The sequence below is a fragment of the Globicephala melas genome, chromosome 11 (genome assembly GCF_963455315.2).
Source record: "Globicephala melas chromosome 11, mGloMel1.2, whole genome shotgun sequence".
Lineage (NCBI taxonomy): Eukaryota > Metazoa > Chordata > Mammalia > Artiodactyla > Delphinidae > Globicephala > Globicephala melas.
The window spans coordinates 19,511,184-19,539,151 of record NC_083324.2 but is presented as its reverse complement, the minus strand read 5'-3'; the positions used below and the strand labels follow the sequence as shown (position 1 = coordinate 19,539,151).

The window sequence follows — 27,968 nt, the reverse complement described above, 5'->3', positions numbered from 1 at the left end:
TATTACCACTTCTGTATGCATGTGTTAATATTAGAGCTTTTGTATGAATAGATACTTGTGTACCTATGTGTATACATTTCTCACCTTCTTACTCTTTAATTTTTATACTACAGGTACTATATTAAGCATGTATATAATTGATTAAAAGTATCTTTAGTAGGGGTGCATACTCAAAAGTTCTAATATTCATGGGGTGACTAATCAAACACATTTGGAGGTCATTGGTATAGACTGTGACTAAGTTCTCATCCTCTCCAGAAGAGTTCTGCCCAATTCCCCAGTTGAGGGGAAAGAGAGAGAATTGAACAGACGGCTGGAACATAAAATTCTGTAATATTTGATCTGGGCCTTTGAGTATCAATTGAAGCTCAATGCTAAAAGGAATAGGATGAGAGAAGGCAGGTGACTAAAGCACAAAAAGCAATTTCATACATAAAAAAAAAAAAAAACTTAGAAAGAGCCAGAGTACTTACAAATGATTTAAAGGCCAACATCAGTAAATTTTAAAATGAATTTTGTTCCATGAAATAGTTCACACTGGGTCACAGTCTCAAGACCTGTTCTCTTTGAAATGTTGAGTCTTGGCACTGGACCCAGACTGTCCGAAAGACTAGTGAATAATAGTTATCAAGATCCCTCCTCTGTCACTTTGAATCGGAGGAGGGGAAGAAGGCCATGGAGTCAGGACAGATGTTGGGAGGTCCTACAGCACTGGTTCTCAGAGTTCGGTCGCTGGGAACTTGTCAGGGATGCACATTCTTAGGCCTCACCCCAACGTACCGAATCAGAAACAGTACGACTAGGGTCCAGCAATCTGTCGTTTAGCCAGTCCTCCAGATGATTCTGATGCAAGCTAAAGACTGAGAATCAATGTAACCAGAAATCCACACTTTCCCTCCTGTTCGGAGCACATAAGTATCAATATCAACAAAGACCAACCAGGTACTTCTACAGCATCCGTGGCCAACGGGCAGCTCCTACTATTAACGAGTTCCTGAGCCTTATTAAATTCATAAATTCACTATGTTCTGCACATGCGGTCTCTGCAGTGAAATGCAGCACCGACCACATGCCAGGCTGGCTGTGCTAGATGACCGGGATGTGGCAATCGACAAGGGACACGGAACCTTTCCTTCCTGGAGTCCACTGCATCCAAAAGTCTCACCTGATGCAAACGTGGGGGCTGTGTGGAACTACAGACGTGACGATATTCCACCAGTGCTCGTGTTTAACAAACGATACACGCCATCACATTTTGCCTATCTTCATATCACTGCATTATTTACACTGCGTTGGCAAGTGTCTGCCTCTGTGTTTGTCTCTCTAGACTGTGAGTTCCTTAAGGGAAAGACCTACGTTCGAGTCATCTTTTAATTCCCAGAATCTATAGAGTTATTAGTATGTAAATGCTCAATAAAGGCGGCTTGAATGAATAAATGACTTTAACAATAAACAAGTCATTAATATTTCATTAATTAAATCATCAATAATCATTTAATATCCACGGAGCACTGCCTGTGTGCCAGAGACTAAAATGTGTACGAACTCATTTCATCTATGAGGCCAGGCTTGGTAACAGACCCGTTTCACAGAGGGCGCACTGAGGCACACCAAGATGAAGTACGTGGAGTGGGCCGCCTGCCCTGGAATGCAGGCCATCCGGTTTGAGTCCACACTCCTAACCGCTAAACAACAAAGCCGCCCCCGCGCTAATCGAGGTAAGAGCCATGATCTAGCAAAACATGCCTCAAGGTCCTCTGCTTCTGCTGTGCCCTCCGCCTGGAGAGCTCTTCCCTGACTTCTTCATGTCTGTTCAAGGGTCACTTCCTCAGAGAGGCTTTGCCAAACCCATTTATCCAAACAGTGACCTTAGCCCCGCTCTTCCTGCTTCACTTTTTTTTTTTCCTTCAGATCTTAATTCTATCTGTCTTTTTTTTTTTTTTTTGGCGGTACGCGGGCCTCTCACTGTTGTGGCCTCTCCCGTTGCAGAGCACAGGCTCCGGACGCGCAGGCTCAGCGGTCATGGCTCACGGGCCCAGCCGCTCCGCGGCACGTGGGATCTTCCCGGACCGGGGCACGAACCCGTGTCCCCTGCATCGGCAGGCGGACTCTCAACCACTGCGCCACCAGGGAAGCCCCCTATCTGTCTTTTTATTACGTGATTATTTGTTTGTTCTATTTCTCTTCCACTGCAACATCAGCTCCACGGGGTCAGACTTTGTCAAGCTCACGGTTCTATCCCTCGAAGCCTAGGACACCTGGGACGGGGTTAGTGAAGTTTTGCAGAATAAGCGGACCTGCCTCAGTACTGTCTGGTGACTTCTGTCCTGCAAAGGCAGGCTTTTTTTTTGGTTGAACTCTGGACAACTTCCCCATTTATCCTTGTTAAGTTTCTCTTACTTCTGTCTGTACAATCCTCTAATTTATTCAAACACTACTGGATTATTCCAGCTCTTGGTGTCATTTTTTTTTTTCTAATTAAAGTAAGCTGCCATTTATTTCTCACACTGATCTTTAACACGGAGACATCTTGTTCTCGTCGTAAATATGACTCATGCGGAAAAATGTAAGTTGAATATAGGGGCTCATGTATACCAGAATGTTACCATCAATATTTCAGATATAAAAAAGGAGACATGAAGCCAGAGATGCCTGTCCAATTTGAAGGTCTATAAGTAATCATTTCAGTGGAGTTTTTTAGCCTTTTGGATGTATAACCTGAAATTCCACCAGATGACTAAAATAGCCCCTCTTGAAAGCAAATACCACATCATTTACACAAACACTTAAGGTTTCTCTTTCCTTTTGCCATAATACACCTTCAAACTCAACATTCACAGCCAGGATGTAAAATACACACACAGAACAGATCCTTCAAAGACAGACCTCAACATATTTTTTTAAAAAAAGGAAAAAAAGAAAGGAAGAAAAAGAGAAAAAGAAAGAGAAAGGAAAGGAAGATCAACTTGCCATTTGACTGATTTCCCTGAAGACTATAAAAGGAATGAAATCTGAAGGTCATAAAAGTGTGCCCATTTGTTTAGGGAAGTCTTACAGGTAGTACAAATACATCAGCTACAGTTGCTATGGGGTCTGTCTGTTTACCAGATGAGAATCCAAGTAGTTACACAAAAGCAGAACAACATTTGGGGATATAAATGGAGAAGGCTTTGCCTTCTGGTAAAATTTCCAAAGTGCCTTTTAAAATGTTCCTGTTTTTCACCTTCTTCACTGGGAAATCTGTTTTCTAGATTCTCCCTTTTCAGTTCTAGCCCTCCAAGGAATGTCTTACTCTCAGATTTCTAAGGCTGGTAATGATTTGCTTTTCCTTTTCCCTTTCTCTTTTTTAAGATGTAAAGACTAAAACCACTAGCCCAGCCACCCAAACTGTACAATGAAAGTAAGTTCTCACAATACAAAAAGAGAGAGAGAGAGAGAGAGAGAAAAAACAAAAACGGCAGAGTTTATAGACGAATTCTAGGACAGGCACGTCATACTTAAATTGAGTTAATTCACGAACAACCACCCAGAAAGGTGTGTGTGTATGTGTAAATGACTTTCTATGAACCAGGTATGTTTCACGGACCTGAATTATACCTGCTGGGTTAACCATTGGCTTCTAAAAAAATAAAAGGAGGGGGGGTTACGTGGGAAGGAAACCAGCAAGACTGTTCTACAATTTCTTAGTTGAGCGTGTGTGTGCGCGTGTACGCGCGCGTGTACGCGATAACTCAGATCTGCCATTAAGCAAACTGCACCACAGAGGCCGCTGGGAGTGGAGGGCTTCTCTTCACACTACACTGACCACGGTACCCACCAGGCACAGCCCCGGCGCCTTTCTGTGAATGGGACACACTGCCATATGGACGAAGACACTGAACAAGCTGTACAAGTCCTGGCGACATGTGCCCAGGGGACTGTCCCGTAGTCACACCACCTGGGCTGTGGCAATTGTGCTCTGTCTGTGCAGAGGCACGGAGGAGCCCAGCAGGATGTTATTTCTGAGTACACACAAAAAGGAAAATTACAGTTAGGAGAATTCTCTGGCTAGCGTATCTGTTGCTCAATTCCCGAAATAGTTTCCCAGAGGAACGGTTATCTGCTTTATTCACACAGGCAGAAATGACAAGCTGGAACACATATTAACAATTTCCCTTTGTGAGCTTCCACTATTGTTTTAATGAGGAGAATATGCTTTGTAATATACTTGGGCCTTGACGGATCACAAAGCGGGGTGGAAGAAAGAAAGTGAGGACGGCCGTGCACGTGTGGCCGCTCACTTGTATCGCCCGAGCGAGCAGGTCTGCACAGTGGTGCCTCCCTTGGAAAGGGCCGCGGAGCCAGGCTGCCAGGTGGCCCTGGTGCAAAATGGCATCTTGTTAAATCTTGAAAAAGGACGTGCCTTCCATTTCAGCCTCTCGGATAGGTTCCTCCTCACTGGGCCCCATCGCTGGCTGAAAAACACGGGACTCCTAGCTGTCACTGAAGCGAGAAGGCCACTAGGAGTTTTCCAAGTCACACAGCGTTCCGCTGACCCTTGGCCTCCCTTCCCACTTTTGCATGGATCCACAGCCACCAGAGAAAATGTTCTATTCAGTTGGTCCAAGGGGTAAAGTGTACATTTCAACCAGACTCTCTTACAGGTAAAAGGGCAAAAGCCAGTACAACAGGCTATGCCATCAGAGCTCCCCAAAGACAGGTCCTCACCGTTCTTCTGTCGTGTGCTTTCCTTTCCACCCTTGGTATGGAATAAACGTTAAGAAAGCTAACGTATATTAGGTGTTTCCACACAAGCGCGAGCACCTATGGAATACCTGGGTGCCCACCAAGGGAGAGGGTGGGAAAAACCCTATCGGCAAGAGCAACTCATCAGAAAAGAATGACTAACCTCCATGATGAAAGAAAATGGGGGTTCAAAGCTGATTTTTCATGAGAAATCTGGGACACTGGACATGAAATGGCCCATGGTTGAGATTCATATTAGGCATATCCCAAGGGAGAAAAAAAATGAAAATCAACCGAATTTAAGAGAAACTTGTAAAACAAATGTGACTCTCCAAACGCATGATGTCATTTTATTGGAAAGTATTTATCATTTAAACACAATAAATAGAAAAAGATTTATAGGGTCTAATGATGCTGTGCTATGGTAAAAGGCATTTTATTGAGATAAGACATAACAGCTGTCTGAAAATAACAGTTGGGTTTTTCTTTTCATCACCCCATGAAGGGAACAGTCAAGAAAATCCATAAATTGATCCCCCAGGATGTGGCAGTATTTTCAAGGTGTGCTCCCTTTGCCCTCCCTGAATGTGTGGAATGACGGGAGGTGACACGGCACCATGGCACACTACCCTAAGAGAAGCTTTCCTTCTACTTCTAAAACCCAGAAGCAACTGGTTTCAAGCAGAAAGAGGAAACTGATCACAGCTCTTCTAAACGCGATGATCGCCACACACCCAGTAGCACTTTGGGGCATGAAATGTTGATATGTCCCCAGGAGCGTCTTTCTGACATAAGCAGGGACAGTTTTATCCTAAACAGGCGACTTCCCTTGCAGATACACGTGGGACAGCCGACGCTGCCAAGGGTCTGCTTTGGGGCAGAAAGCAGCACCTGAGTGTAGGCCTCTGCTATTGGCTGCACCCCTGTCTCTTTCTTGTCCCTACAACACCTGACAGGACATGCCCCGCCTGCTTTCTATATTCTCCACTTCTCATCACCTGTGTGCAGCGACCTGCCTTCCCTCTTCGCAAAAAGATGCGGCGGGGGAGAAGAACGGGCCGCAGAGAAACGCGTGGGGCTTCTCCCTAATTATGGCCCAACCTTGGATGGTTACGGTCTGGTTCTGATCCCCAAGCTCTATCCCCTGGAGGCTGTAACCCAGAGTCTGGGGAGGAGTCCAGGTGGTTCTGATGAGCAGAGTGGTTCCCATCTGGGAACCAGCAGAACGTGGCAGCCACTGCAAGGACTTTAGGCTCGGGGGCACCCTGGTTCCAGTCCCTGCCTGGTCCCTAACTAGCTGGTTGGCTCATGCAAGTTATAAATTTCCTCTGGGCCCAACACTACCTGTACAAAGAGAACAGGATCCCACAGGGTTGTCGTGAGGATACAATGGGAAAATCACTATTAACGCTTCTGTCGAGTCCTTTATGCATTGTGACTGGCACAAAGTAATAGTTCAATAAAAGTTAGCTGCCTGATCATCACCATCATATGCCAGCTTCTGATTCCTTCCAGCAGTAGCAGTACCTGTACCCTGTTGGCTCACACCGGAATGGCAAACCACTGGTTCTGTGGACTGAACGTGTCTGAGAGCATCATCAAAATGTGGGGGGGAAACTCTGTTCTTTCCAGCAGCGCCCACACCCAAGTCATGAGCATGCTAACCTGCAGTGCTTCTCAAGCTTGAATGGGCATGTCAAGGCCCCGGGGACTGGGTTAAAATGCAGACCCTGATTCAGAAGATCCAAGGTGGGGCCTGAGAGTCTGCGTTTCTAACGAGCCCCCACGTGGTGCTGAAGTTGCTGATCTACAGGCTTCGAGGAGCAAGAATCTAGGGTAGGCACGACAAACAGAAAATTCCCACACCCCATCTCAGACCAATGGAATCTTCACAGGAGAGGCCTAGGAAGCAGTTATGTTTTAACAAATACCTGTGACATTATCATCAGGCAATCTGGGAAACACTGGTCTGATGGTTAACGCTGGAGTCGGCCAGCTTTTTCTGTAAATGGCCAGATGGTAAATGTTTTACTCTTGGTGGGCTATATGCTTTCTGCTGTGACTACTCAAGCCAGCCATTTTTTTTTTTAAAAAACATCTTTATTGGAGTATAATTGCTTTACGATGGTGTGCAAGCCAGCCATTGTAGTGTGAAAGCAGCCATAGACTTTGTGTAAATGAATAAGCCTCACTGTGTTCCAATAAAACTTTATTTACAAAATAAGAAGTGGGCCGGTAGGCCATAATTTGCTGACCTGTGTAATAGATCAAACGCCTCAACCTATATGGGCAAGAAGTAGCAGTGAGAATTCTGAGGACAATTTGGGACAACGTGACTGCAGGTTCTCCAAAAGAATCTAACAGGGAGGGAAGATTTGGGGTCGCTAGTTTGCTCCAGTGCTTCGAATCAAAAGAAATACAGAAGAAATGATCTGATTTTCAAACTACAAAAAAAAAAAAAAAAAAAAGGTTGAAATGAGGAAGACCTATTCAGAGTCACAGGACCTAGAGCTTACTACTTAAATTTCTGGCTCCAGAGGCCCTAAATATGAATATGAAAATATGCAAAAGCTAAATGCTTGTGTAACCAGAAGAGTTCTGAAACCAAGCTTCTAGAATGTTAGTGAGGAAACCAAGAGCACCAATATTTATTCATCAACAGAGGATTTAGTTAAAAAAAAAAAAAAGAAAAGAAAGAAAGGGAAACGAAACACCAAGCATGTCCACGACTCAGAGTCCCTTGCCTTTTGAAAACAGAAGGGCTGGTCAACACAAATGTTATTGTTATATAGTCAAATCCACGGCAATATGTCAAGAGGCCACAAATCAAAAACAGAGACTGTGACTCAAGTGAAACTGTCTGAAAGTCCACGAGCCAAGCAAAAACCTTCAGGGGTTATTTGAAGGCAGCTGCCAGCTGGGAAGTGTGGAAATCGCAAGCAATTGGAATACACAGGGCTGTGTCAACAGATGAGAAGGAAAAGGAAGGTAACTTGCGGGGACAGAAGGCAGGTTAGGCCTGAGAGAGAGAGAGAGAGAGAGAGAGAGAGAGAGAGAGAGAGAGAGAGAGAGAGAGAGGTGCCCTACGTGGGTCACCTGATTCTGAGAATATGACAGCCTCAAAGCAAGAAGAGGCTGCACAACCTGGGACCTCTCCAGAGTTTAAAGAAACCTTTCACCAAATGCTTAAGGAAAACCTTGGAACAAATATTTAGAAGAGCTATGCATCTGAGACACATTCAAGTTATAAAACATCTACTAATGGTGGCTGAACTAAAAGCAAAAAGCTGGGGAGGATCAGAAAAAAGGCCTATCTCTGACATGGACTACAGAAGGACAGCTGAAACAGAATAGAGACCAGATGATGTGTTCAATGAGGAAACGCAAGATTTATAAGGCAGGAAGGAAAGTCAGGATACACTGAAAGGAGGGAGAGGCTTGTTTTGCATCTGCCTGTGTGCAAATCCTGCATGGGGTCCATTTTTGTTCTTTATGTGCCATTTCAGACCGTAAATGATTTACATTCTGCAAATCCTCTCCACCCACCCTCCCTTCGCGAGACGCCTAGGAACTATCTGTATCCACCTTAACAGAGGGAACTCTAGGATTTTAAGTCAATACACGTGTTGTTGAATTGAATTTTCAAAATTTCTTTTAGGAGCACTGATTTTAGTTTGTCATAATTAAGTGTTCACTTCTATACTGAATGGAATCTCTAAGTGCTGTTTTATGAAGTAAAAGAGAGACTTGAATTTCAATCTGGGCTATGCCACTAACGAGTTCTGTGACCCCAGGTCACTTATTTAAATCTTGATGGTTCAACTTCCTCACCTGTAAAATGGGTATAATAAACCCTGCTGTTTCCCAGCAGTCACGTGGCTAAAATGAGACATCCCTCCAAAGGTAAGAGTTTAGCCAGCTGCTTGGCACAGAGAAAAAAATGGATTAAATGAGAGTTCCCTGCCCTTTCCCTAGTGCACCATGATATAATGTGATAGAATTTTAATTCAGGCAATTACTTAAGTAGTAATTGCTATTTGTATTTACATAGCTGCTTTGATCCTAGAAGCTCAAAGGGCTTTACTAAATTTAGCATTTTAATAAATGTTTCATTTGCACGCCGTTGATTTTGTTTACCCACACCAAAACTTGGAATTTCCTAAAGCAAGATAGTCAGACGAGTTACGGAAACGAGATAGTCATCTTCGTGTTTACAGGTATCCTGGGGTCGGAGTTTTGTCTATTTACCAAAGAAGTCATGACGCCCTGGTCCTGTGGAATTAAATGACAGTAAGAGGTATGAATGTGCCTGCTTCCCTCTGTAGCTCTCTTTAGCTCCTGCCTTTTGAACTTCATTCCCACCACGCTTCTCTCAGGCCCTGACAACAGAGGTAGGTTTATCGCGCCAATGAATATATACATACTACAGGTATATATAATATATATATAAAATCAGCACAATAAACATTCATTAAATTCTCAGGAGGAAATCAAAGCACGAAGCATGGCGCCAGTGCCGAATTCTAACGACGCGGAAGGTCCGTGACTGCACAGGGACAGGATCTTAACAAGCCCTGATGTGAGCGTTGGCAACTGCCTTGCAAATCACATGGGCCGCTCCTCCCCTGACGGTGCTGAATATTGATACATGTCTCTACCCTGCGCAACGGGGAAGTGGGTTTCTACTGGCAATCTTTACCGAAGTGTGTTTTTTTTTCCCTTCTCTACACTCAAGGGTTTACCCTGAATGATTTAATTATAATTTTCCTTGTGTAAGACAAATTAAAGAGGAGAGTAGGAGTGTCGGGCCAAGCACATGATTTATCTCCTGAACAGATTGCAGCTCACCAAACCCCAGAGCTGCTGCTGCGGCGGCGGCTCATGGGAGCCCGGAGGATGCAAGGGGGCGGGGGAGGTCTTCCACATGGCATGGAAACACGCGGCCCAGTCGTGATCGGGAGACGACTCGCAACTTGAGAAACACACCAAAACTCTCACGATATCACCGTGGCCGGATGAATTTTTACACAGAGCACTCCGCAAGTCCTTTCAGAAAGAATCCTTAAAGCTGGTAACCTACGCTACAGGTCCAGGAGCACCGGGGGTGGGATGTGGTGGGGAATATCACGTAGAAATCAAGGGAGAGCTTCGAAAGAGATCCATTTCACAAATGCCCTTGGTGAGTAAGGGATGAAACTTCTCCAAGGGACTCCTGAGACAAATGACAACTCACTGCGTAAGTGAGAACATATTTCGATAGTGACAGCTTTTTTTTTTTTTTAACCATCTTCCTCTATTTCAACAGTAATATCACACGAGATTTTAAAATAAACCCTCAGAGGGTAAAAACACTCATTATAAGTCCTTATATACAAAGCTGGCTAACTAATAATTGAATTTCTAGTGATCAATTTTTTAAGTTGGTTAAGTTTCTGACATATCTTTAACCTAAGGTACTCATTTGCCAAATTTGCTACGTTCGGTTAAAATGTGCTGACTAGGATCTGTTTTAACCCAGCCATGCCTAGGAACCTCCCAGGTAACAGAACCTGAGAGGTCCAAGAGGTTAAGCACGTAGCATATAATTTCACAGCTGCTTCTTCTTTGCGTGAACAGTTGGAAAAGTCAGCCTGTTTTTACATCCAGATTAAGGTTCAGTGGAATCTAAATACTTTTCTGATCCTTATGCGAATGCTGGCAGGTAGTATAAATGAAGATTAAGCCCAACATTTGTGCAGACACATAGGGCCCATAAAACGAGAAATCCAACAAACTGATTCTCCTAGAATTAGACTGCCTCTGAGATCCATTTACTTTCGAATGCACCTTAAGACATGAAAAGGGCTATTCTTCTCCTATTCGCCTCCTTGCTAATCTACTACCTGACTCCAGATACATAACCTTTTAGAATGAAACTGAGCATGGTGCATCTAAACAGGGAGAGCTTTCTATGTCACAGGAAATCTGTGCAGGCTCCACAATGGCTGACAAGATTACAACAAATACCTTAAGTGCATCAGTTGGCATTTTTCAGCGTATGGCCTCCTGCCCTGCCTATGGATAAAGATGTAATTCGATCCCTCTGCAGCCAACGAACAGCATCAACCTCAGGATACCAAAGGCAAGTAGAGCAAAGGACAACAGCCTAGAACCTTTTCTTCAAAAGCTATCTAAGGTCTAGTTTGTTTGTTTGTTTACTTACAAAGGCATTCTAAGAGATTATAAAGCGAGCGCTAAGACTGGTCTCCAGACATCTAAATCTATGCTCACTAGAAACAAAAGAAGCCACATTTGGTCCAATGGCTCCAAATGAATTCTTACTGCCCACCATTCTGTTTTTCAAGCTCTTCTAAACCAGTAAGTTATAAGCGTCTTTTAGTCCTTCTGTGTCTGCCACAGAAACTCCAAAGTGATTTTAAAAGGACAGTTGCAAGTTTTGGCTAAAACATATATAATCTCATCTCTGGAAACCTCTCATGGTTTTTACGGTGGAATGTGATACACACAAACATTCGTACACTGTTTTCTGTGTTTACTAAGCTCTAAATGGATAAAATGTTACTGGTATAAAGATACACATCTAATTAAATCAGTGGGCTTCCTAAGGTTCAATATTTCAAGACATACATGAAATTATACGTGTAACTGCTTAAGTGAAAAATAAAATTCAAAATTCTTTCACTGGGTCACTTTTATTAAAACAACCAAAATAATCTGGTTTTCCTGATGGAAGTGACACTTACTATCACCTATTACTTTTGAGGTTTCTTTCCTTCTGTGGGTGGACACCCTGCATATGAAAAACACAGGAAACAGTTTAAAAACAGTAAACTGAAAAAAAAGGTTTTATATATACTTTCTACTTTGGAAAAGCACTGAACAGTGGAATTAATAGTTCTGCGTGCTAAGGTATACTAACATGGATTCACAGCTTCCTTTTCTTAGAGCTGTCTTCTCACGTGATATATCTGGGACCTCCCAGTCAACCTCAGCTTCAAGTAACATCCAAGTGAAGCTCCGGGCGATTAAAAAATATAAAGTCTTAACTTCCAAACAGGAAGACAGAAATTGAGTCAATGCTACCATATGTCCCATGAGCAGGAGAAAGTGGCTGTGTATGCTTGTGTGTGTATACATGTGGACCCCTTCCATCTCTCCATCCCTCAAACCTTCACTGACCGTTTCAAAAAAAAAAGGCCAAGTACCCTGGGGACACGATGATGAAAAAGATGGGCTCCCTGCCTTCAAGGAGGGCAGTGCCGAGTAGTGTGCGTTCTACCTTTTCTCAAACCATGATTCAACACAGCCTACAGCAGCCAACGCTATTCCCTTCGAAGACGTTTAAAGCCAAGGAAATCAGCTCGTACGGAGCGGGCACTTGGCAGAAGGAGTAAGTCTGGAAGCGTGGAAATCCGACCCATCCGATGAGAGACCAGAAGACTCTGCCCGAGTTCCTAAGCTCAGGTTCGATCTACATAAGTGCTAATTCCATGTTGAAAAGGTGACAAGAATCAGATGCTTCACACCCACACCACACCGAATACATTCTGAAGTAATTATATGCACACTCCAGTCACATGGATCCAATTAGAGATCCCCAAGATATGGCAAGGCCCGGCCACCCACCCCTCCGCGTCAAAGACAGCTTTGGACACGTCTCAGATGGGCGTTCCTACCTTTCCCTTTTGGGAGTGTGGACTGACAGCTGTCCGTTGGTAGAGGCATGTGGGTTCATTATTAAGGAGGTCTTGGAAGGTGCAGAGGAAGAGACGCATGTCGTGGTCAGATCCAAACTGCTGTGATTGTTGCCCGTGGTTTCTTCTGTCGTATGAGCACTTGTCACTTCTTTCCAGAGCTGCTGCAGTTCTGTTGGAATCATGCCTGAAACAAACAAATTGGATAATTAAATCAATTAACAGCTAATTCCGTCCTCTTCAAACAGTAATTAAATCAGAGAGTCAGTAAACAAAGCCTAGTGTTGGGGGGAGCGGGTTTGGTGCGCTCAGTTTTTTTTCCTTCCCTCTCAACTAAGGCAAATACGGTAGGAACGAACGTGTCCTCCCCCTGAAGTGCCCTCATCACACGTAAAAGACACCCGTGAAAAGGATTCAAAACACAGCTACTTCTTGCGAGGACTGTATGCCTCCATCCAAACTGTTGTTTCTAAATCGCCGGGGCGGGGGGGGGGGGTGGGGGGTGGGAAATGCAGATACATGTTACTGTAGTTTTAGACACAAAGAAGGGCTCAAAATAAATTTGTTCAACTATACTATTATGACAACACGAGCCACAAAATGAATAATTTTTGTGCTTAAGCCTTAAATGATGACAAATAGCTCTGTTATTAAATACAGTTTTTATTAATCACTTTTAGACATAAATTATGAATTCATATTGTCTTCCTGAAATGCTTTTCAACTTTTAACAGTCAAATTGATTATACTATGATTATTTCATTAACACACCTATCTTCCTCATTAATTTTGGTTTCTTGTACCACATGCTTAATTGATGGATGTGTCTACCGAAAAACTGTATAACTTTTTATACAAGTAACACTATTATTACTGTCATTTCTTAGATCCATGCTAATGAACCATTGCAGAATGAAATGAAAACGTGAAAGAAACTTGGAGCAGTAAAGTTCTCTTGTTTTTAAGGGGGTCAGAATGGACATGGGTCTCAGGCAGTAAGTGTCAACTTGCTTTTTTTTTCCCCCAAGAAGAGATACAATCAGGATGCCAATCTCACTATTGTGGGCCTGCAGCCTTTATTCTGGGGGCATGCCTCTGCAGCTCAGGATTTCCAAATCCTACCTCAAGGCATATTCTAGTGCGTACACACAGAGCAGAAAAATATTCTGAACGGCAACCGACAAAAACGACAACCTAGGAGGACAACCTGGAAGAGATCACAGCCCCTGGACATCCCCAGGCGATGCCGCGTTAGAACTGGACGTCTGGATCACAGGTCATTGTTTCAATCAACTGGAACCCAGCTATCCTAGAAAGCCTGCCATTTTCTCACTATACAGCAGTAACCGAAACAGGCATGTTTCTGACCAAACCTAAGGTACTGAATTTAAAAAGAAGGCTGTGCGCATTACATTCATTTGAAACACATAATAAAAAATGCCAAGGTCTAAATTTAATTTATTTTTGTCATTTAGAATACAATGGATAGATAATCATCTCAACGTGATCAGCCAAACATCTTTACTTTGCTAAACTGTTAAAGATTTTAATTATGCTAGCATTGGAGAGCACTGGTCTAATGAGGCGATGGACTCCAGAGAATCCGAGTGGTTAAGAACTGTGAAATGAGTCTGATAGGATTTTTTTATATTCACCGCGGATCGTTTGCATATCAAAGAGGAGTAAATTATTGCACAGCAGACCAATAACCTTCCCCGCCTTTCTGAGAGGAGCGTTAACAAAAACAGTTGGTCTCTCCTAACGGTTCTCCACGAAAATGTTCAAACACCCGAGTCTCTGCAATTAATAAATATTACAAAGGAGGCTTCAAATGATACATTAAGTGGTCAGATATTCTCCGAACGCATCCTCGACAGCCAAGTCGGGTTTCTTCTTCCTTCGTAAGAATCAAATGCCAATTATATTTTGATGGACTTTGTCCCAAATGAGCGTTTAGTTATTAGGCATATTCAATTATGACTCGTCCCCTGAAATTAAACCTCGGAGGCAAATTAAACAAAGGGAAAGGTCACCACACAATCCCGTGTCCGGTTCTGCCGCATCTGGGCTATTATTTTCCAACACCTTGCGAGGTGACATGTGGGGTGTGTCTGTAGCTAACAGGCCACCGCTGATGTCTGCACACCAACAAATTACCTGCGAAGATGGCTGACCCTCCGACCACTATTTATTCAACTGAAACAACAGTGAATAGGCTTGTCTGTGGACGGTGGCACAGTGATATGAAGCCACACAAGTCAACACCCAGTTTTATTTTCTGGGGAGTAAATACGCATGAAAAGAACAAGCCACCTATTTCTCAACCCAGACTAATTGATTTCTGGGTCAGGCGCGCGGGAGGTCGGAAGAAGGAAGAACACACCACGGCTTCTAAGAACTGTGTTAACACTTTCCCCTCGACAGAAGCAGAACTTTGAAGGTGTTTCAAGAGTAAGCTGTTTATCCAGCAAATAAAGACAAAGAGAAATGCCCCGTTACACTTGTTATGCCCACCGAGTACATTAATGCTACTCCCCTCTCCTTCTAGTCCAATAGGCTAGCAAATCAGTTCCCTCGCCCAGAAGGAGAAACGGTAAATAAAACGGGAACTCACTGACTGACAACGAGGCATCCTTCTGGGTCAAATTTCAATGTGATAATAACGGTGAAGAACATTGTCATCAGACTCACAGAAAGGCAGTCAAATTGGTCTCCTCCATCAATGTTACACCTTGTTAGTGATGTTAAACTGTTAGTTCAATGAATACTATCTACCAAACGATGCTGTTATTTGACAGCCGAGATCTCATGATAGAATTGTGACAGATCAAAGGTAAGCTAGTCACTCATCAGACTACATGGACATCAAATGTCCAGAAAGCATGCATTTCTTCCCAAAAAAATGGTAGCTAGGAATAACAGTACCAAGTTAAACAAATCCATTAACAGGTACATCAGCAGGCATGTAATTTTCTCCCAGCTATAGTTTACATTTTAAAGAATTAAAAAGTCAGAATGATACTAAAAGTCTATTTCTTTATGGGATTACAGGTGCTGAGGAAGATGAGATGATTAAGGACACCAAGGGAAAAACAGACACACGCTAATAATGTAAAACAGAGAGAAGGCCCTACAACAGCCCTAAAAACATCCAAAGGAAAGTCCTTCCGTTTCATAACCTAAAACCTCCGGGTGTGTGTGTGTTGGTGGGGGAAGAGGCTTCAAGATACTATTCTCTGTTTCTTCATATACTTTGATATTTACATGCATGTTTAAGGCAACTTAGCCAAGACCATACAGGTACGTAAAAGAACCATGATGATTATATCCTGAAGTGGGGCATTACCGGCATTTTTAACACATAAACCCTGTGCCTTGCTACATTTCTTTTTCCAGGACAACTGGCCCCTTCATTATAAAGGAAAATGCAGACACAGGTTTAAAAAATGTATGTTGCGGGGACAGTTGACAGATTACCGTTCACGGAACTCAATTTTACAACCCCAGGTATCACCGGTTCCAAGACAGAGCTGATCAACCTTTTTTTGTCCTTGTACCTCCAGAGCCAGGTGACCACGTTCAAGCAAGCAGAAAGTTGATTTAAACCTCATAATGACATCAGTTTTAAGCCATCATCTCTCTGATAAAAAAAAAAAAAACCTGTGTTGTAGTCCAACATGACTGAATTCTCCAGTCACTTTGGGCGAGGGGTTAGAGGAGACAAAACCAACCTCCTGATTCCAAGAGAGATGGCAATGACGCTGGTGGTTCACTTCACTGGGAGAAATATCTATATTTGCGTTCATGCATCCCGGGCGCACACAAAGGCACCACCTTAGACTGTAAATATGCGTCGTCTTAATGTCACGGCGGCTAAGAGTTAGAGCAGACTGCTAAGCGTATCAATCAATGCCATGACTAGTAAATTACCAACCGGTGTCTCTGATATGTTACTGCAGAGATTACACTTCATGCATCACCACATTCATTTCTTTCACATTACACATGAGCTTGTCTTGTCACTGCCCAATTGCCCTCTTTTGGACAGCTTACTGATGTACTATAACAATGAACCTTAGTGCACAAACTTAATAGTATAGGAGCAGTGGGAAAAGATGAGCGAGGTGGACGCCGAGTCCAGTGGGTGTGTCAGCCCAGCCGGTGATGTTGCCAACAATAAACCCAGAAGTGTAATTAATGCACGTTGTAACATTTCGCAAGCACAAAAATGCATTAGCCCGTGTGTGCTCCCCCACCCCCATCCCACCCGGCACTGCTCAGTTACCGAATCTTCTATTTTGACGGCAACGGAGATGCTGATTATATATGGCGCGGATGAGCAGTAATGGCAGAAGGGGGAGGGGAGGCAAGAGGGAAGTTAAAGGAGGAAAAAGCCCTGGTCTCAACACTAAAAACATAAACAAAACCCAAAGAACCCCAGGAGGGACAGAAGTTGGGTGTGGCTGACTCAGTTCGAGAATCAAGATTCCACGCACACAAGCCTCACCGGCTCCGCTTGACACCAAAAGTTACTGAACACGTGGCCACGCCTTCAGCACCATGAGGGGAGAAAGACGTTCCATATTCTGAACGTTTTCATAATGAAACTGGATCCAAGATACCAAAGGCTTTAGCTACCAGCCTTGAAGGCACATATACACATACATCCGAGTCTATCATGGGCCTTGAGGAGGTAAATGAAATCTACCACACCCCATACGGGATGGAGGAATTGTATTTCAAAACACGGCATGACTCTTCTTTCCTTCCTGCCTTTCCTTCTTGCTGGTTCTGAATAATCCATTTGTGTATCACATTACACACATGAAAGTTAGAGTTGCTTAAACCCAGAGGACGTCCTATAAACAGCTAGAGTACTCATTTCTTTCTGACGTCCAACACCCATTGGAAGAACACGTCAGTGGCTCTTCCAAAGAAATGTTTAAATCCATGAAATCTTGTTTCCTTTTCAAAGGGCTCCAGTTTTCGAAAGAGAGCTGGAGATGGACAGGCTGCCTGTTCTGACGGGTACAGAACCAACTGGCTCAAAAAACCAACAGTCAGGTGAATACAAAAAGAAAGAAAAGGGAGAACCCAACAGAAAACAACCTTGGCTTTTGTAACAGCAAGAGATGAATCATCACCGTTTACAGAAAAAGAAACCTGAGTTTCTCCTTAGATATTAAAAAGTGGCATTTCTAAAGCATTACTACGATTTAACACAGAGCAAGTTACAGGATGTACAACACATCTTAAAATGACTAACAGAAGCCTTCAAGAAAATGCATCTGTGATTCCAAACTGAAAACGCGAGAAGATCTGATTAAAATGCTCCCTCAGTCACAGCGGCACTGCCTTCTCTTACTCTAAGAACGTGCAGCATTCTGATCCTGTAAGCCTCCTGATCACCCTAGGTCCTCCTTTTGGCACCGACGAGCGCTCTGGCTCCTGGAAACGTCCATCACTGTTACCTGATCCGGCTTTGCCTCTGAGTGTGCATCGGCGTGTTTTAAACGGACAATCTCCTTCACGATGAGCTGGAAGACGACGACCCCACCCCCTCCCCCGCCCCAGAGTCTCGAGAGAGAGCAGCGCCTTCTGTAACCATCATCGACGCTTACCTTGAGCAAGGGGTTGGAGGGGAAGGGCAGGCTGCCCCGGCTGGATTGTTAGAAGGCCTTGGCGCTGCAAAGACAGAAGGTGTTGCTGCTGTAGCTGCTGCATCTGTAAAAGTTGCTGCTGGAAAGCCAACTGCTGGGTAGCCACCTGCTGTTGCTGGAAGAAATCAGGAAGAAAAAAAAAAAAAAAATGAGATGGCCACTGCTGGGGGAAGGTGAAACGTATGGACATTTCCAAACACACTGTCACCAGCCGGGACTGAGAGCGCTCACTAAAGTTTCGCGGAGGGCTCGGGGTCAAGGCTGCTTTCAAAGGGACAGAACACATCACCTCTGAGGAGAAGCGAGGGGCTGGGTGTGGGCCCTTTCTGCTGCCGGCTCCCATAGGAAAATAATGTGACAATCAAGGCAGCTTTTCCTATGGTTTGAAAGGTCTGAGTTCTTCTAGCCAAGATGTAGACTTCTAGACTCTGAAATTTCTAAGTAGACACAGGAGCAGCAGGCAGGCTATATACCTACCACTCCGGGTCTGGAGGGATTTGAACCCTGAACCTCCGAGGTGTGAAGGGACAAGTTGCCTCCATCCCGCCTGCACGGGGAGAAGCTTTTAACTACTCTGTTTATCACTTCTGACATAAATAAATGAGAAAAAATCAGACCTTTGAAGAAGAAAAACTTCATCTAATATTGTTAATTAGCCATGACAAACGATGAAATAACATTGTAAATCTTTCATAGAAACAGCCACTAGATTTTAATTACACACATTCATAATTTAGCAAACAACATCGTACTCGGCTGTGAGTGTTTAATATGAAGGACACTTTAAGCTTCAGATGCCTTCGCTTGGCTTGAGTTTCAGAAACCCCGAGGTCTGCCTCCCCGCCCGCTTTGTTCTTGCAAAGAAGGGGCTTTGCGAAATGATAAATATCTTTCTGTTGATCGGACAATGACAGGAGGAAAACTTTTGTTGTGTAAAACATCAATACATCATTCCTGTGTTTAGCAGGTCTCGCTCCAGCCAAAAAAATTAATGTAGATTTCCTCAGTAATTATCTGAGTGATAGAAAGATAATACAGTGCAGTATTACAATAAATAGAAGGAAATTATCTAATATCCTTAATCTGCTAGGAATCAAATCGAGGTGGAGGTCTTAGCCACATTATGGCTAACAATTATGAAAGGGAAATTAACCCTTCTTTGGGAAGGGAGTTCTGGAGCCAGGAAAAAAAAAAAGAAAGAAAGAAAAAGGTTCTTTAAGAAAAGAACAAGATACGTTCTCCTAATTCTGAGTATTATTCAAAACATCAGACACGTTCACAACCAAGAGGACAATACAACTCTTTCACAGAGCTTCTCATAACTACACTTTACAAACAACTGCATTCACTTAACCTAACACATGACCTTGATCTGATACATCCATAAAATGGTATATGTATCAAGACCTTCTGATGTAAAGTTCAAAGGAGGAGAAACATGGTGGTTTCCTTTTGGGCTCCATGTAGTTTATTTTACAGTAAAAACCATCATTCTCATATTAGCAAGCAATTTCAGACTTACTACCATGCCACTGAGAAAGTTAATTGCGCTTCACTCCAAAAAACAAATTCTATACCACTGACAACAAAAATTTAAGTAAATTTAAATGAAAAGCCAGTGTTTTCATTTGAAGAACAGCATGCATAAAATGACCCAATTGTTTTCACCCCTTCCCAAGTTCTCACACATTAATGTAAGAGCCAATGATAGTTATATTCACGTCCAAATGATTTTTTCACTTCTTCAACAGATACTAATTCACGACGTTTAAAAAAACGGGTGAGGGAAGGAAGAGAAGAAAAATAACATTGATACAACAAAAGATCAGGGAGTTAGCTCTTGTTGAAGTAGAAAATCATGGGGCAGGGAGGGTGCTGGACTTTGGGGAGAGTGTTTCCCATCTTACTGTAAATGAAATGTTTAGAAATTGTGTATTTATATAAAATGACTGATGGCTGCTCTGTTGTCTCTGTGGCCATCCCTAGGAAAAGCTCATGAGAGCTGTCCGCGTTTGAAAAGTCAGGATATAAAAGTATACAAGGCCCATTGTCCAAAGAAAGAATTTAAAAGCAACACTGGTTGCCAAACTGTGCTCCCCACCCAGTTACCAAACACAGGATACGAGCCCGTTTGTTTACTTCTCACAATTGAATGCATACAAAAAAGGTCTCCGTGCAGTCCCCTGGACAGGTCAGTAGTCGGTGTTAAAATGCTAAAATGCCCTGATAAACCTTGCATTTCGAATCCCCTCCCTGGCGCTGCAGTCAAAGGTCTGTTTTCCTTTCTTCGCTCCTGCCTACTGCCTAACATAAACTGTCATAACTGCCCAGGACAAACGGCCCTTTTAAAACAATCAACTTAGCCTACCTCACCCACACAGGATGGGATCTTTTTTTGTGGCTCGACTTAAAATCAATTCTGCCTTCTCTTTTCCACACCCGTCCCGTCCAAGAGTCATGAGCCGTCACCTAAATCCCAGCTGTACTGGGGCTACAGAGCACCCACCTCCCAAGGAAGGTCTTAGGTCTAAACTCAACGTGGGGCCTGACTTTCTCAAGGAAACATCTCAAGGCAACTTTAGGGAAAAAAAAAAAAGAGACTAAAGTACGTTGCTCTGGCCCAGGATCAAGTGACTTACTGCAGAGGCGATCAAAAGAGGGGAAAGGGCGGGGGAGGGGGAGGGCTGCCGATTCAAAAATTATGAGCCACTAATGACTGGGGATTCAGTAAATTAATATACTTGTTCCATCTGTCAACATCCGAGTTCAGACCTTGTTAAAATCCTAACCACCAGTCCACATCATGAAATTGCTACCATGTGACTCTACTGCATGGCAGCACACAAGGCCCACCACCTGCATGGTAATTTCAGGAGGCTCCCCGCTTACCTTCGCGGAACAGGGCTCTCCTCATCATTGTTACAACAGGTCTCGGCCACATCCAGTGGCACTGTGAACACACCGCTAGAATCCAAGGAGACGTGCCCGCGCGTCTGGGTCTACCCACCCTTCAGGATGTGAAGGCAACGTCATCTCTGCCTTTCGAAAGGGATGGCAAAGGGTGACCACGACAAACGCAGTGTCCTGGAGATGCCGAATGCTACTACAGTGTAACCACCTTCCCCTGGGTTCAGATACAAAGTATTCCCCCTTCTCCCGGCAACTCCCTTCCCAAATTCTGACACCACCATCGCCTTTGAGCGCCCGAGATGCCCCCTTTCTGACAGCAGCAGTTTGGGAGAGTTAACTTTTATCCTTCCTTCTGCTGTGGAACTTTCGGCTTCATATTTCTTTATGTGCCCTCTGAGCTCATCTGAACTTTCATGTTCTCCCAGCATGCAGACGTGCATTCCAAACTATGTCTAACAGACCAAATAAGAGGTTAATAAGAAGTGGCAACAGAAAGGAAAAACACAATCCCCGGTAACTGATAAGAATGACAGTGCGGCCCTTTTTTGTTTGTCTTCAAATATAGAGTTAAAGATCTTTAAAAAACTAAATTTTGATGCCTTTGAAAAGAAAGAAGCACAAAATAACAACAGGGGGTTATTGCCTGTGAGCCACAGGGGAGAAACTCCATAATTCTTATTCTCCCTTTTGAAGGCTGTTAGAAATCTGATTCAAAAAAGCAACAGCAGAAGGGGAAACCTCTTGAGGCTGTAACCATTTCCTGTGATCATGCATAATGTGCTTCAAAAGTGGGTTTTTACCAATTCTGTTGATCAATTGCACCTCCTTCATATCCCTTCTTTTTTCTGCTGTGTTTACATCTGATGTGACTCAGTGACGAGCACTGTCTGAGACTGTGAAACAGGCCTGTCATGTTGATTTATGGGCGCATCAAACCACAACTTGTCCAAACTGAAGCTCGCAGTTCATTAATTAGAGAGTTGTGACTTTGAAGTCAGCTTTCAGACTGTGGTTTTTAACATTTGGCTTAATTTATATGCTCTTGAATGTGGATCTCTAAGGAAAAAACTGAAATTCCCTTCTTGTCTTTGAACTTCTTTTGACCGCACAATAATCATTTCTTTGTCCAGAGTGATGCCTGCAATCCCAGAGTCATTAACGCGCATTGAACTGCCACTGATGAGTAAGCCCTACTGAATTAGAAAAACAGCCAGCAAAACAAAGCTGAGAGCCTTCTGCACAGTGATATCTCACAATTACATGCCTTCCCTCCCTGTGCCATTTCCATTTTAATTACTGTTAGTCCTTTAGATTTACATTTTAGACACTTTTTAATCTGTTCCCTTTTTTATTATAGCAGCACCCGGTAGCGCGCCACCGTACTTAAGGTTGTGTCAGCAGTTTCATTAAAACGCCTCCGCCCCTTCACCCCCAAACTGCCCCTACTCTGCAGGGGTTTCCACCCAGGCTGCTAAACAGGACTCCAGGATGAAAACTTGGCAGGGCACGGAAAATGTACCCAATTTGTGCAGAGGGAGGAGACGGCAAAGTGAGAACGGCTGGCTCATTCCCAGGATGTAAAACGAGCGCTTCCCGGCACCTGAGCTCAGCATCCGGGCTCCTGCGAGGGACAGGGGTGGGGTGGGGGTGGGGTGGGGTCACCTGATGGGACTCCCTGTAAACTAAAGCAAGTGGCTGCCTCCTCTGGGTCAGCACAGAAGCTGTTCAGCGGGATTCGGACCTGTTTAGCAAACTCTGAATTGTCATTCCAAGGAGAACACTCAAATGGAAAGAATTTGAGTCCACCGTGAAAACACGAGGAGATAAGTGACAGCGGATAACTTTGGAATGGGCAGAAAGATGTCACGATAGTGCACACACGCCCAGAGACACTCCCCCATCTGACTGAGCCTCAGCTACGTGGGACTGCGCAGAAGGTGGGACAGAAACCCTCCCCGGGAAGGCCTTCCCTGTTACGGAGTAAACACTGTCACCTAACTGGGTGGTGGGCACGTGTGATCACTGCGGGCACTGACGAAGTACCGTGTATGCAGAAGCTACTGCGATACGCAAGTTCTTCTCGGGAAAACACAAACAGTCCAAGCCTGCCTTTAGCAGTTACGACCCGTGCAACTTGCAGGAAGAGGTTCAACAGAGATCGGGGTGTTTTGAATCTCGCTCTGACTTTTGGGGTAAGAGATTCTTCTTCCAAAGGCAAAGGCCATCACCACCTACTCAAGCTCTCTGAGCTGGAAGCGGGGGGGGGGGGGGACCAAGTGTGCGACCAAGTATAATTTCCCTGAGTGCACCTCACCTCTCCCAGGTAGATCCTGGACCTCAGTGGTACCAGTTCGCAAAAGCAGCCCTAAAGTTTCTGCCACGATCCCTCTTCCCAGTGCCCACGTGAGGTACACCTGGGGTGGTGTTATAAAATACGTGGCAGCCGGCAAATGGAACCCAGAAAACTCTGAAAGAAAACAGGACAATAACTCTCGGTCTGAAGGCTGAGAACCGATAGAGTCGGCTCAGTTGTGCAATCATTTAAGAGATGAATGACAGTTTAATCGCCACGAGAGAGTCCTCTGGGATGTGCGGTTTGAAAGTAAATTATGTATTGTCGGTACCTCTTTAGGCTGTTTTCCAGCATGTTGTTGTAAAAGTTGAAGCTGCAACTGTTCCTGTTGTTTTTTATAAAACTCTTGAAGCTGCTGCTACAAAGGAAAGAGAGGACGGTAAGTAACAGAGGGTAGCGCCAAAGCCACTGTCCCTTTCGGCGCCATGTACGCGCTGCGGCTTGAAAAATGGCGCCCTTTTATCTGTAACGGCCTGACCTTTAGTCTGAAACCCGACAATAAATTTCAGCGCACGCTGACTCTTCTTGGCATTATTGTTTGAAAAGTAATCTCCAAAATGAACTGATGAGAAACATACCATTTTCTACACAAACTAATTAAAAGAAGGCAAGGGATGACCTTTGATTGTACAACAAAGCCAGAGCGCCCTTGCGGAGGGAGTCTGCTGCATCTCTACCGCAAATCGCGTACATGCTTGCTAAGTGATAGGCTCGGGCGGTGTTGGGGACCTGTGTTCAGTGTCTACGTCAACTGCGTGGGGAGCATCCTCTGCTGTCCTGTCCCCACGGCCTCACCCCAGCAGCTCCCATCCCTATGGTCCCGAGTCTCCTCTATTTGGTTCAGGTGTCCATCAAGTCCGACGATGAGGCCCCCACGGCGCAATGGCACCGGAAGTTCGCTTCAGCATCGGCAAACACGGAAGAGGTAAAATCAACTCTACACCTGACAATTAATCAACTCCAAGACGTTTCTTGATGTTTAAAAGAAAAATTCTGTAAGCTTCTGAGTGGAGATGGGGACTTCAAGAGCTGTCACATTTAAACCTGCTCCTGACGTGCTCCCTGTTTTGCTTTGATTCACACCATTTAGAAGCCTCTGGCTTTCCAAATAAAAGAGCGCAAAGCCCCCTAAGCCTAAAAGATCTTATTTCTACCAAGTCCAATTACAGCCTTAATCTCAGTCCATTGGGTACTCTCCAGGCCCAAACCCTCGTGGCTTTGGCAGGGTCCCTCTCTTTCAGAGATGCTAATGCAACTGATCACCCAGGGACCGATGCTGCGTCCTGCCCCACCCTCCCTGCTCTGCTTACGCTTCTTCGACGACGGGCAAAGGAGCTGCTCAGGTGAGGGGAATCCTGAGAGGAGGGACGGGCCCCAAGGGGCCACGGGATGCTGGGGAAGGAGGAAGGACCATTACCTGCTGAAGCATGAGGGCCTGCTGCTGCTGGAGGAGAACCTGGAGCTGCTGAGGGCTCAGCACTTGTTGCTGGAGGATCTGCTGCATTTGCTGGGGAGTGATAACTTGAGGTGTCATCATAGCCACTGACACGGGAACCTAGAACGTTAACGAAGGATAAATAGGAAGCCAGGAAATTGCACGCCCGCAGCACTCAGCCTTCCGGGTCCAGGGACTGACCGGCATCAGCCTGCTTCCAGGACTGGCCAATTTCCCAAGTGCAGGGCATCTATCCAGAGGGGATGCAGCCACAAACCCTATTTAATCTATCAGGCACATTGATTTTAAATAAAGAAAAATAAAAGAAAACCCTGTAGCCGCTGACAAGGGCTCCCGATGGTCTGGTAAACGAACAAGGAGTAAAGGCTTAATAAATGCTACCTGGAGTGAGGTTAGTATGATCTCAGTTTCTTAATAAGAATGAGTCTTTGGTCATAGTGAGATGTAGCACGTTAACGCCAATGTGAATTTTGTTTTAGGGAAGAAGGCAAACAGGAACCAGTATTTTCCCGGCTGGAGCTAATACGATCCCCTTCCTCTGTGGACAGTGGTTTTAAGAACAATCAATGAACGCTGAGTCTTGTGGACAGCTGAACCTTGAATGCACCTTCCGAACTTCAGCACAGACCCTTCCTCTGATGCCTTTTAGCCTTCCTTATTCACCCAGCACACAGATGTCTCAATTCTTTCATATTATGTGCGATACCATTAAAAGCTGCTTTCCATGACATTTCAGTGACAAACAGCTACAGTGATGAACTTGATAGCATTTCATATTTGCAACTGTTAACACGTTTCTGCACGGGCATCTCTGCAAGGAACCTGCACGCTGTATCTGAAAGGATGATGTCTTGTTCAGATAAAACACTGACATTAAAATGACAGGCTGTCTTGGCCAAGGTTACACAAATTGTATTCAAGCGGATACCTAATGACAATGCTATGAATTCTGCAAGCTTTCTAGAATGTAATTTAGCTATTCAAAATAATCACTGCACTTGTGTTTAATTTGCAGACTACACGAGAACCATTTTGTCAGGCCCCGTAATACAAGAAGACTATTTCATGAAAAATTAACCCCCCCACACACACCAAATAAAAAGATAAGGAAAGGGGAAAAAAAAAAAAAAACAATGAAAGAAAAGACAAAACCTGTATGTCTTCTAACAGTAATATTTAACCACCTTACTTTTCTTTGGTTTCTAATCAAACATGTGACAGCAAGAAGCGAGAAGCAGTAAAGGATATACTTTGTTAAAAAGGATCTGCTGTCATCTCATGTATTACAATAAAAGGTAATAACATGTTTTGCACTTTGCCTGTGTGCCACTTAAAAAAAAAAAAAAACCCAGCAGACAATAGCTGATTAGAAGATAAAAGAATTTAAAAATCTTTCAGGGGAGCAGTAAGCAAAAGGGAGAAATGCAGTATTAATTTTATGTAACATAATGTCTTAATATGCAGTTTATCTTGACTTTTTCACATGATTTGTCCTGTCATTTGCATAGCGAGCTCTCATTCCTAATTTCACAGTCATTATGCACTGATGTCCCGATTTCTCAGCATCACTAATTTTGATGAACTAAAAAAGGTTCCTGAAGGTCAGATTCACGTACAGTGAACAGCCTCCACCGTTGTTGCGGGCATGTTTTGTGTGTGGGGATGTTTATGCACAAGTTTCACATTGTTTGGAAAACACTAGCTGGAACATTTGAAAATTTTCATTAACCCTAGTCTGGAAGGTCATCAATGAATTCTTCCTATTGCAGTGGCCTTTTAAGCATAGATGTAGACACACTGTAATTTTAAACAGATGGGCATGTCTGAATATTTTTATATGCAAACAGGGACAGATGTATATGAGTGGATAAATTATCCTTTTAAAAAGATACGTCGCAGCACAAAATATCACCAATGATTAGAACAGTGAACTTGCATTTAATCTAGGACAAACACCAAGGAGACATGATCAAAACATCTAACCACCTAGAAATTCATTCCAATTAGTCCACTCTGTCTTCATACAGCAGAAACTTTTTGAATTTTTCAATCTCTATTGGGTGCCAATCTCTATCTTTTGAGCTGCGAAAGCCAACGTATCACAATAGAAGTTTACTTTTCCTTGAGAGTTGCATCATCATACAGGGAGGTTTGATTAAGCAAACAAAAGAACCATGTTTAAGGTTTCTTTTTTCCCCTGCGTTTCTTGGATGATGTACAATATAAATATTCTTGAGCCAAATTTCTGATGGTGATGAACAGGAAAACAGACAGGAACAGGGTGGTGTTAAGATCTAAGCTGGTGATGAACGTGAAATTAACAGTGTTACAACAGAAACCATCATAGAAACAATCTCTTGCTCATAATGTTTAAAAGGACTATGGAGAGCCTATGCAAGAGAAGGGCACCAGAGAACTTCTGGGGGTGATGGAAATGCCATCTATCTTGGCTGGGGTGGTGGTCACAGAGGATGGATACAATTGCCAAAATTCTTCCGACTGTATACTTAAAACAAATGCATTTTATGTAGGTAAATTATGCTTCAATAAAACAGATCTGAAAAGTTTTAAAAAAGGACTTACATACACAGCTAATTTTTAAACCCTCATATACTGTCAACAGTTTAAATCTCCTTTTCCCAGAGTTATTTATTCAATTTTTGTTGTCATGTTACAGAACAGTAAAACGAACTTGAGTCTCCTCTCCTTTTTCCCTTTGGACATCTCGACGGAGGTGGTGACAAGTAATCAGATGCTTAAAGCAGCAGCAGGCACAGCCAAAGGAGGGAAAGGGGCGAGAAGCCTGAGTAATCCTCCAGCCCGGTGACCAGTCTCTGAATAATCAGAAGTGGGCTCTTAGATCCTGACGGCCTTAACTTTGCTTTTCCTCTCTGAAATCACATTTTCACACAAGTTCGCTCTGAGCTTCCAAAGTGGGCTCGAGCTTCATTTATAAACATAATAAAACCAAGATTTTCCCAAAGTTCCTCCTCCAACGTGTCAGGAAAATCAGTTAAGGAAAGCTTTCGCAAACGTAGCCAAATGAACCAGAAACCATTGTGGGGTGGGAAAAGGAAAAATAAAAAATAAAAAAAAAAAATCTGAGCACAGTGTGGGGCTTTAAATAGTTAAGAATTATAGCCTACATATCCACTGCCTTAGCTCTCGAC

The 27,968-nt window shown here is 43.7% G+C and overlaps 1 protein-coding gene across 11 annotated transcripts in view; it reads right to left on the bottom strand.

The window, feature by feature from the left end:
• FOXP1 (forkhead box P1) overlaps nt 1–27,968 on the bottom strand; it is a 598,062-nt gene that overhangs the window by 71,211 nt on the left and 498,883 nt on the right. For 8 of the 11 annotated variants that reach the window (XM_060308593.2, XM_060308597.2, XM_060308594.2 and 5 more), the window contains 4 exons: nt 24,760–24,897; nt 23,614–23,700; nt 18,041–18,194; nt 12,402–12,606 (listed from right to left, as the gene is read on the bottom strand). In XM_060308593.2, coding sequence (XP_060164576.1) covers nt 12,402–12,606; nt 18,041–18,194; nt 23,614–23,700; nt 24,760–24,897 — 584 coding nt within the window. The remainder of the gene's footprint in view (nt 1–12,401; nt 12,607–18,040; nt 18,195–23,613; nt 23,701–24,759; nt 24,898–27,968) is intronic. The other 3 variants (XM_070046604.1, XM_060308598.2, XM_060308599.2) reach the window with 2 other exon arrangements.